This window comes from Glossina fuscipes, unplaced genomic scaffold, assembly GCF_014805625.2.
Source record: "Glossina fuscipes isolate IAEA_lab_2018 unplaced genomic scaffold, Yale_Gfus_2 2, whole genome shotgun sequence".
NCBI lineage: Eukaryota > Metazoa > Arthropoda > Insecta > Diptera > Glossinidae > Glossina > Glossina fuscipes.
In genome coordinates, this window is record NW_023998416.1 from 27,075,631 (window position 1) to 27,086,820 (window position 11,190).

The 11,190-nt window shown below is 34.0% G+C and overlaps 2 protein-coding genes across 3 annotated transcripts in view; both read left to right on the forward strand.

Annotated features, from left to right (window-relative positions):
- Positions 1-506: 506 nt before the first annotated feature.
- On the forward strand, positions 507-7,060 carry LOC119633738 (serine/threonine-protein phosphatase PP2A 65 kDa regulatory subunit). 2 transcript variants are annotated; one of them, XM_038027445.1, is made up of 9 exons: positions 507-784; positions 3,217-3,370; positions 3,434-3,852; positions 3,908-3,982; positions 4,047-4,184; positions 4,256-4,597; positions 4,675-4,960; positions 5,059-5,331; positions 6,262-7,060. In XM_038027445.1, the coding sequence occupies exons 1-9, from the start codon at positions 701-703 to the stop codon at positions 6,264-6,266; spliced, it is 1,776 nt and encodes a 591-aa protein (XP_037883373.1). In that variant the 5' UTR covers positions 507-700; the 3' UTR covers positions 6,267-7,060. The 2 variants fall into 2 exon arrangements, with proteins under 2 accessions (XP_037883373.1, XP_037883372.1); XM_038027444.1 differs by lacking the exon at positions 6,262-7,060 and having other exon boundaries at positions 5,059-5,749.
- Positions 7,061-10,581: 3,521 nt separating this feature from the next.
- LOC119633630 (ATPase family AAA domain-containing protein 1-B) overlaps positions 10,582-11,190 on the forward strand; it is a 1,169-nt gene continuing 560 nt past the window's right edge. Inside the window, exons 1-2 of the mRNA XM_038027260.1 lie at positions 10,582-10,763; positions 10,823-11,190. The exon at positions 10,823-11,190 is cut by the window's right edge and continues 560 nt beyond it. Of these exons, the coding sequence (XP_037883188.1) occupies positions 10,582-10,763; positions 10,823-11,190 (550 nt within the window). The remainder of the gene's footprint in view (positions 10,764-10,822) is intronic.

The window sequence follows — 11,190 nt, forward strand, 5'->3', positions numbered from 1 at the left end:
GGAACAATTTTCAATTGAACAGTGTGAAAAGAGAAGTTCGCATCTTTTATTAGTCGAAGTATAATGCCCGTCTTCTCGGCAGGGTTATTCTTGAAATCAAGTGTGTTTTGTCAATAATTTAAAGCACGTTAGACTAGTTGATCGCAGTCCGTTTTTAAATTTAATAAGCAAGGATATGGTCTTAAGATTTTTGGTATATTAAATTTATTGAGAAAAATTTTAGACAATTTCCGCATTTTTATTTTCAACGTAACTACGTCGTGTTTCTATAATTTTTAACCATCATTTCAGGCAATCGGATAACTTCCATAATTTGTCGCTTTTGAGAAAAATCCCTTTTTTTTTATTTTTTGTATCCTTTTCTTTTTCAAATTCACTGAAGATGAGAGTTTCATACCTTATCCCTTTTTATGCATACAAATTTCACATACGTGTTTCATTTACACCGTTTCTATTACATTTCGGTTTATTAATAAATTATTGTTGCTAATTTCGATGGTGTCAACTGTGTTAGAAAAACGAACGCAGTGCAAAATTATAATTGTTCAGAATTTCGTGTTGTAAAAGAGTTCTATAATTTGTACAATTGAAATTTTTTTTGAGTAACTTTTGCAAATCAAGTCGAATATTTTGGAAAGTATAATAATTAAGTTATTAAGTCCATTTTCATCAACGTTAATTTGTTAGCGAAATTCTAAACATGGCGTCGAATGATAAATCCGTCGACGACTCACTCTACCCGATAGCTGTTCTTATTGATGAACTGAAAAATGAAGATGTACAGGTTAGTAATTCACGGAAATGAATGTCTGCAACGTTAAATGTACAAGTGCACAAGAGGAGAAGTATCCTTTCTTCATAATTCATTATACTCTAAAGAAACTTTTTATATCGGGGAGACCATGTGAATGACCCAACAAAATTGTGCCTAATGGCATACAGCTCTATTATTTGTGAAGTATAACGTCTCTACTTTTAAAATTCACTATATCCAAACAAGGTGTCTTAAGGATTTTTAAATTTTGCAAGTTCGCTTTTTATTGCACATATTTTGATGTTTTCCGTATAGCACCGTTAGGTGTAAGTAAAATGGCGTACAAGCAGTTGTTTTTGTAATAATAGTAGTGCGGAAGACTTTGAGCTACAGGCGGTGTATATGTCCTGTCCAATAACGGTAGAAAATAGAATTAAATGGAAGAAAATTTTTTTTGCGAAATTTGAGACAATTTTAAGTGGGAAATCATTTGGAAATTGCTATTCCATATAGGAGCCTTTGGCTGTTTTGGTTTCAAAATACGTTTTATCGTATGCTTGTGAGGACGACCAGATTGTTGCTAGTGTGGATCATAACGGTTGCATTAAGTTAGTCACAACTTGGAAACAACATTAATTCACTACAATGAACATATTATTCTCCAAATAGTCTTATTTTTTGTCTCACAACCGCGAAATTTTGTCATATCTTTCTTTCGTTTGTAAAACTCGTGTTTAATGCAAGTTTTTGACTCTGATATGCCATTGTGGCTACGCCTTTTCAGAGTTGGATAAGTCATTTTCCCAAAAATGGAAAGCGGAAATTCGATAAATGCGCACTTTGTAGATCCTCGGAATTCATTTACAGCCTTTGGCAAATATTGATTTTGCGGTACAATTGATGGTTCTTTAAATCATATATAAGTAGCCTTTTTAGGCAAACCAAGCACTCATGCAATTGGGTGTAACTACACATATCAGTGCGGAGGAAAATGATCTAGTATCTTTCATCTGATGCATTATTTGAAAAAACTGCATGAAATTGACATAAAAATGAGAAATTGGGAACGTCGGTCTATATATGAATTTTTGTAAGTTATTGCAATAGAATTAAGAAGTTGGGGTAAAGTTTTGATAATTATACAAATCCCATAATCAAACTGAAAAATTGAATAGAATCATTACGACAGATCTAAAAATCGAATAAAAATCTGGAATGACCAGTCGTTTCCTATAAACTATTGTACAAGTGAAAAATTGTAAAAAATAGAGGTAAAATCCTCGATTATTTGGACATAAAGATGGGTCTTCCGATAGAGCTGTAAAACCGAGTTAAAAAACTGATTTGCGATAGAATTAAAAAACTGAATGAACCATTAAAACGTACGCAAAAGCATAACAAATCATTGCCATAAATACAAAAAATACCACAAAATCTTCTATATAAAATAAGCTAATCGGATGTGAAAGCAAGTATGTAAAGAACTGGGTAAAATTGTTGAATATAACTGAGCTGATATGAATTGATCAATCCATAGGAGTTGAGAAACTGAATAACATTGCTTCGATAAAACTGGGAGGATGCGCTGTTGTTCGAGAAAACTGAATATTGCAATGAAAATTCGACTGTTGAAAACAGATAAAATAATGAGATACCTATATAATTTTTTGCTCATATAGAGCTGAAAAATTGGAAAAAAATTCTTGGTAAAGTATTCAATTGATAGTACTAGTACTAATATCGCGACAGAAGTGACAAGCCGTTCAGTCCGTAGTTTCTAGCACTTTCCCATGCAATATGACGTCAGTGTTTTAGTCGAAAAACTATGTAATTTCGAAAGCTAACCACTCTAATTTAACCGTGCATATAGATCTAGTTTTTCTCAATGCTCCTAAGTAAACAAAATTTGGTTAAAAACTCTAGTTCAAACATAGATATCGTAACGCAGCAAAGGTGAAAAACGATATCGGATTTCTTCCCATTTCGGAAATTGATAGACGCTAATCAAGGTCATGTTATAATGCTTCTTAAACCGTACATACGTCACTATATTATTTAAGGGACGTATATATTTATTTTTCGAGAGGACGGGTCATGATTTTCTTACGTTCTCTGAGGTAGTTACATCTATTTAAACAATTTGTTGCGCATTCCTAAGTTTTAAAAATCATGTTTAGAAATTAATATCATTTTTAGGCAATGGTAACCATTTGTTTTTAATTAAATATTCAGTCAGATGTCTCCATATTTTTTTCAATAAAATTAAAAAAAAAAAATCGAATGAATTCAATTATTTTTCATTTAATTAAGGCGAATAATTTCGTTGCTGTGGGCGTTTATACAAATATCGAAAAAAAATTATTTAACAGACTCCCTTCAATTGTAAAAATAAATGCATAACTAAAATGCTTTATTATAGTTTTCGTAAATTGCAAAATTATTTTTTTTTGGTTTTTTGCTAGCTACGCTTGAATTCGATTAAGAAGCTATCGACTATTGCTTTAGCCTTAGGGGAAGAACGTACCCGATCGGAATTAATTCCATTTTTGACTGAAACGATCTATGACGAAGACGAGGTGCTGCTTGCCTTAGCCGATCAGTTGGGGAATTTTACAAGTAAATATCTTAAGCAATTTTGTGAATTTACCGTTGTTCATTGTAAATGATCGTTGCTTTTAGGTTTGGTAGGTGGACCCGATTATGCCATGTATTTGATTCCACCATTGGAGAGCTTAGCAACCGTTGAGGAGACAGTGGTGCGTGATAAAGCAGTAGAGTCATTGCGTACAGTCGCAGCTGAGCATAGCGCCCAGGATCTTGAAATTCATGTGGTGCCAACTTTGCAACGTCTCGTATCGGGTGATTGGTTCACTTCACGAACTTCGGCATGTGGACTCTTTTCCGTGTGTTATCCAAGAGTCTCGCAACCAGTAAAAGCAGAGCTTCGTGCAAATTTTCGTAAATTATGTCAAGATGAGACTCCAATGGTGCGTCGTGCCGCAGCTAGTAAACTCGGCGAATTCGCCAAAGTAGTAGAAATCGAATATCTGAAATCTGATTTAATACCTAATTTTGTTCAATTAGCACAAGATGATCAGGTAAACATTTTAAAATACGAATATCATTAGAAAATTAATTTACAGATGGTTTTAGGACTCTGTTCGACTTTTAGCTGTTGAAGCTTGTGTCAGTATTGCTCAATTGCTGCCCCAGGAAGACGTAGAACACGTAAGTAAACTTCTCCTTATTAAAATAAAATTTACTTAATTATTAAACAAAATCTTCATTGCAGTTGGTTTTGCCGACTTTACGTCAATGTGCCAGTGATTCATCCTGGCGGGTGCGCTACATGGTCGCCGAAAAATTTGTGGATCTTCAGAAAGCTGTAGGACCCGAGATAACCCGAGTCGACTTGGTTCCTGCCTTTCAAGTATAGAGGAAATAATTTCTACATTTTTCTTCAAAATTAAACTAATTATTATTTTTTTGACGTTTTAATAGTATTTACTGAAAGATGCCGAGGCTGAGGTACGAGCAGCTGTAGCCACTAAAGTAAAAGATTTCTGCGCTAATCTTGATAAAGGCAATCAAGTGCAAATTATAATGACATCAATTTTGCCGTACGTCCGTGATTTGGTTTCCGACCCTAATCCTCACGTCAAATCGGCCTTAGCGTCCGTCATCATGGGCTTGAGTCCAATGTTGGGCGCTTACAACACAGTCGAACACTTATTGCCTCTGTTTTTGATTCAACTTAAAGACGAGTGTCCCGAAGTTCGCTTAAACATCATTTCGAACCTAGATTGCGTTAATGACGTTATCGGTATTCAGCAGTTGTCACAAGTATACTTACTTATATTTAAAAAAAGAAAAGCCTTAGCATTTACACGAATGCGTTATGTCTTATCTAATTATTTCAGTCTCTTCTACCAGCTATTGTGGAGCTTGCTGAGGATTCTAAATGGAGAGTGCGTTTAGCAATAATCGAATACATGCCTGCTTTGGCTGGACAACTTGGGCAAGAATTTTTCGATCAAAAATTGCGCGGCCTTTGCATGGGTTGGCTTAACGACCATGTTTATGCTATACGTGAGGCTGCAACATTAAATATGAAAAAACTTGTTGAACAGTTTGGTTCCCAGTGGGCTGAACAGGCCATTATCCCAATGATTTTGGTTATGTCTCGCAACAAGAATTATTTACACAGTAAGCTTACATTTATATAAATATTGATCTGAAAGGATATAATTTTCAGCCCAATAACATATATACATACTAAACATTATTTCACACTTTCATCGCAGGAATGACTTGTCTGTTCTGCTTAAATATGCTGGCTGAAGTGTGTGGCACCGATATAACCACTAAGCTACTTTTGCCTACGGTCTTGTTGCTGGCTTCCGATCCAGTTGCCAATGTTCGTTTCAACGTAGCGAAAAGTTTGCAAAAAATGTCACCTTATCTTGAAAGCAGTGTTATTGATACTCAAGTTAAACCCACTTTGGAAAAACTTAATAGCGATGTAGACGTCGATGTAAAACATTTTGCCTCGGAAGCCATGGCAGGAATAGCAGCAGGTAAATAAGGTCTAAAAGTGTGAGTGGAATGTATTTTTTGATAGCAACTTCGTTTACCATTCCGAATTTTAAGAATAGCATGGCAAATTTTTTAAATTTTCAAGCCTGATTCGAATGCATTAATAGTCAACATATTTGTCTCGCAAGCATTTTTTTGATATCGATTATTTAGGAACTGCGATTTTTTAGTGAGAGGAATTTCACTTTTGGAAAATTTTGGAAACGATTACCGCAATTTGATCAAAATTATAAAAATAACGTAAATTCCGATAACCTTGTAAAAAAAGCAATAGAATTTACTGGCCCACTATTAAATCTGCTTACGCTACTTTGCTTCAAACCATTATATATACAAAAGCTTTCCATTGATCCGATCGGACCCGTTTTCAATAGCTTTCACCCTTGGGCGAAAACATGTCGGTGTATCATATTTCATCATCACGTCTCGGTTGAACACAAGAATACCAAACGGACAGACAAGCTTAAACCGATTCGTAAAATGACTCTGAATCCATCAGTATAATAAAAGAGAAGTCAAGCGCTTGTTGCATACATCAGCACAAATTTATTGTGAGTGTGTTGTGTGTGTGTGTGTGTGCTTGTGTCACAAGCGGTGCGTATAATAAGTAAAATACTGAAAAGCTATTGTACGAAACTCCACCATTCCGAGTGGCATCGAAAAACGCCTGCATATATAAAATGTATTGTGTAAGATTCCATGTTAAGTTAGTCATGCCCCCTCCCTTCGGGATTACTTAAACTATTTAGTACGCAGGTAGATCTTAGAAACGACTACAGTGTTGAATTAATGTAAGTCCAAATGCAAGCAAAACCTACGTAAAATGCAAATTACATGAAATACATGGTGTGGACGTAGTGTTAGCTTTTCTTTAATAACATCTAATAATGATATGTATTTTTTATTTACAGCGTAAATTATATCTAAATGCAGTTAATAATAATAAATAGAGGCACAAACTAGGCTTCACCATTTTCGTCTAAAAAGAGGAGAATCTTAATTACGTATAAACCAATCATAATTGTAGCAATGAATGAAGTGATGAATCTATGTGGAGATCACAACAATTTAAATGATACTGAATAAAATTGTAATGTTCTTTAAAGATCCTTGAATTAATTTCTTGTATACCATGCATTTGCACTCTCTTCCTGTCGAAAAATTATAAAATGAAGATATTCTATTTTATTTAATTTAAAATTAAAAAACAAAAAAGTTCTTATATATACTTTTGTAAAATTTTTTTTTTTTAATCTCTTATAATAACGATGAGTTTCCATTCAATGTATAAAAAAATTGCCCCCATAAAAAATAGCAATTAATCTTTATGCAGAGTCTTTTATTAAGGAAACTAACTCCCTTAAGGATCGCGGGGCATGTGGTGCTAAAGGATTCCAATACTTCATGGTGCGCAGGAATAAGGGCTGCAGCCTCTCCTAGCCGGGCTTAACCACATTCGCCAATTTGTTAAGAATGCTGGTTGTCTAATAACGTCAAGCTTTTGCTTGACTGAGTTCGCAAAACGAGAAGCCCGAAGCATTTACTGTTATATCTTTGGAATCAGATGGCATTATTGAATATGAATTGCCAAATAGTATAATTGTACCAGCATCTACTAAAATTTATCAAAAAAAAAAAATCTTTAGCAGAAAGTCTGTCTGCTGCCACTGCTGATAATGATAAATTAACAAGGTTTGCTGAACGAGATGAAGAGCTAAACGAAGATAATTATAAACTCAAAGATAATGTTTATAAATCACGCGACATGTTAGTGGATAAACTTATATTTAAAAAAATTGATTGACCTGAAACTACGGAAGAGAACGTCGATCAAATCTATTCCAAATTAAAATATTCATTTTTAGGCCCTAAGCCAAGTTATTGAAAATTATGGTCACTATTTATCAAAAGATTATCAGGAATGAGATTACGGGAACTGTAACATTTAATTACACCTTATTTTTAAATTTGATTAAAATTTAACCCTAGCTTGTATTCGTATAACACTTGAATCTAAATTTATAAAAAGGAAAACATTTAATTCATTAAATTCAAGTTCGTGTCAAGTTCGCGTTTATCATGATTATACATAACGATTTAATCAAACAACTTTTAAATAATTATCCCAGTGATGACACGTTTTATACAACGATGACCATGGGGAGGACGATGCGGCGACGGATACCTATTGTCTTGGCATGAAATTCACGATTTTGATTGGTCATTACACCTCTAGAATAGGGACCCATGGCCCTTCTGGTCATAATCGTTGGCAAATTATCCCATATAACCGGAGATCTTGAAACTTGTTTTCTTACTCTTATGCGTAAAGAACGTGTTATTGCTCGCAGCGTCGAACAGCGTTCGAAAATTTTAACTGAGATTTAACAATTAAATGTAAAAGAGCACGCAGTTCAAAATGCAGTTTTAGTAGAGTATTTATAGCATGGTGTTATTGCATAGCCCACCAGGAGAACCTAATGAATGTTTTATGAAAACGAGATAGATTTTCAGAAATTCGGGCAACGATGAAGCGTACATATCAATGTTTTGTTAATACAATTTATTTTTATATTTTATTTTGCGCCTAATTCTGCAACTTTTAAGCATCAGTGAAATCTGGTTGTTTTGTTCTAAATGCTTTATTCGCTATTACGCTTTTAGACACATGTGCATTAAAGCCATAAAAGAAGACAAATTCCTACCCACTTTTTATGAAAGAAGACCATTATTCTACGGTCATCAAAATTGCATATACATAATCTAAATGACTCAGACCACTGACCAGCCGATATCGATAACTTATCGATTGGATACACATCCACTAGGCTACGAACAGCATCTTCCTATTTATTTCTCTCTCCTCACTTCTTTGTGACAGTCACCACGTTACACGAATGAGGGCCATCCCCTAAATGATTAACCACAACAGAAAAAAAAAATTCACATGAGGCTACCCTTTGTTTAGTTAAAAAGTAAGGTTCTATAGGTTTTTAATAGATACAGATAATGTGATGCATTATTTAAATTTAATATATAGCCGTACTTAATTCTAAAACTTTACCTGCAAGACTCCGGCATTTTAAGAACTACTTTTCCTGTCATTATTGACAAAACCCAGCGGCAGGAAAAAGTATTGCTTTTACGGTAATCACCAAACATTCAGTTTCGATCACTGTTGAAAAGTAGTGATTTCAACTGTAGTGATAAAAAGATGGTGAACGCATCGCAAGGAAACTATTCTTGAATTACCAACTTTTTAACAGCAATTTTAAATACCAAGACGACGTGTATTTATTGTAGATATTGTAGATATCTTTCTTCCTGTAATGAATGTTTCCAAAGTATTGGTGCCAATTTTACGTGAAAAAGGTTTTGAAATTAAAGCTCTTTGGGGTCGAACCGTAAAAGAAGCGGAAGAGTTTTCATCATCCGAAAATATCGCTTTTTTTACCAACAAAATTGATGATGTTTTATTACGAAAAGACGTGAATTTAGTGTTTGTTATTATTTGTTATTATTATGACCTTTTTAATATTGGCTTGTGCTGTGCCACAACCGAAGATTTTTTATCCCTTCTTTGTTTTAATATTCTACGTACTTTCCGTGATACCAATGATGCTGGCGAAACGCTTGTCACCCGGTTCTGAAACAAATCCAAAAAACCGAGTTCGCGTTGTTCCTAACCTCGGGAATGGTTCATAGTTTCAATTGTGGAAATCAAATAAGAAGATGACTTAAAGAACACTGCAATTCCTCTAGGAGCTGCTGATGAAAGAAAAAAGGGAATACAAAACCGCAAAATATTGAGAATGTTGAGCTGCCACGCCCATAGCAGCCCCGTTGGGTCCGCGGAATACAATTGGGACATTGATCTGTCGTCCCGACATGTAGAATGTTTTAGCCGCTGAATTTATAACCTTGCATCAAATTGTTTAAAGATATAAAAATCGTAAAGTGTTTAGAGATCTCAATTACAACCGTGCAATAATATATTTTATTTTTTTTCAGACGAAGGAACATATTGTGGAAAAGTATGGCGGTGAAGAACATTGAAGAACATTTGCAAGCACCACCTAAATCGCTAAATCGCTACTGTTGGCCCAAACCGAAGATTATATAGAATATTCGTGTAGCGGCAAAGGAATGGAAAAACCAAAAGCTCGTAGTATATAAGGATATTATCTTAGTAACATATAAACACGGAATTATTTGGGAAAAATGAAAATCTCATATTAATCTATTGTTTAATATTTTGAAAAATTGAAAAATTTGATGTTAATTCTTTCCATATATTCATACAAGTGCTTGAAATATAATATATAATCTTTTTTATATAAATGTATAAAAAATATGCATTCATCTCCCCTTGTACGTCTGCTCAATAGTTTTATACAATTTTTATAGGCGTGGCATTCGATTTTACCCTATTTTCAAAAATAAAATGATAATTCTTTCCATATATTCATACAAGTGCTTGAAATATAATATATAATCTTTTTTATATAAATGCTGTGTAGATATGGTCACATTTTTAGTAGCTGTTAATTGTTGCATGATAGGTTGACCTAGATTGTACAAAAAATCAATAAAATTCATCACAGATATGCTGTTCTTGATATGTTTTACATTAGTTCGACTCTGGTCATCATAATGAACTGTAAGGAAGGAAGTCTTATGTCTCCTTCTCTGAATTATAGCGTATGGCGGCATGTACTAAATCTGGGCATTAGCGGATTTATAGATTTTAAAAGCAGTAATAAAATCTATTGAAGCATCTGTGCTTTCGATCATAGTTTGGATCACATGCATTAAATGGAAACTTTTAAGCCAAGCATAAAAGAAAAGGAACAGACAAGAGCTAAAGAATTGATAATGACCTAAGCCGACACACTCCGTTTTGTTATTTATTCATAGCATTCGTATTGATTGCCAACCTTACGTAATTTTTGTTCAATGCTGTAATGTTGAGTAAATTCCTCATGTCAACTTTTAAATATAAATATATATTTATGTGCATATATTAATCAGTAAAACGTATGTTTATGTAGAGGTTTTTATAAAGCATTGAATTGTCGTAAATTGAAAAAGGCTTGTAAAGAAAAAAAAAGGGTGTAAACCCTAAGCACCTAAGCGTTCTGTTTGCACAAAAATAAAAAATTTCATTAAGGGTTTTGATTTGCATTTGGTTTTATATATTTTTTTTTTGAAATTTTCTATTTACTACAAAAATGGATAATTTTAATTTCGGCGGATCACAAATAACACGAGGTGAACTTTTTCAAATGCTACTTCGAGTATCTATCGCTTCTGTAATCACATTTTATTCAGTAAAATGGATGATGGAGCACATCGATCCAACTAGTAAAAATAAAAAAAAAGCAAAACTTCGTGCTGAAGAACAATTGAAGCGGTAAGCTTACGCAATCTATCGATGCAAATGCACGCGGGAGTAACTTTATTGCTTTGTAGGTTAAACGATCATGGTTGCTTGAAAATTAATCCACAACAATTTAATGATTATGAGCTTATGATAGCGTCGCACATTGTAGTGCCAAGCGATATTCCAGTTAGCTGGGAAGATATTGCTGGCTTGGAGAATGTTATTCAAGAACTGCGGGAATCAGTTGTATTACCAGTCCGTCGTCGCGATCTCTTTAGTCATTCAAAATTATGGCAAGCACCTAAAGGCGTTCTCTTACATGGTCCTCCTGGATGCGGTAAGACTTTAATTGCCAAAGCTACAGCTAAGGAGGCTGGTATGCGTTTTATAAACTTAGATGTGTCAATGCTGACAGATAAATGGTATGGAGAATCACAGAAGCTGGCGTCCGCAGTTT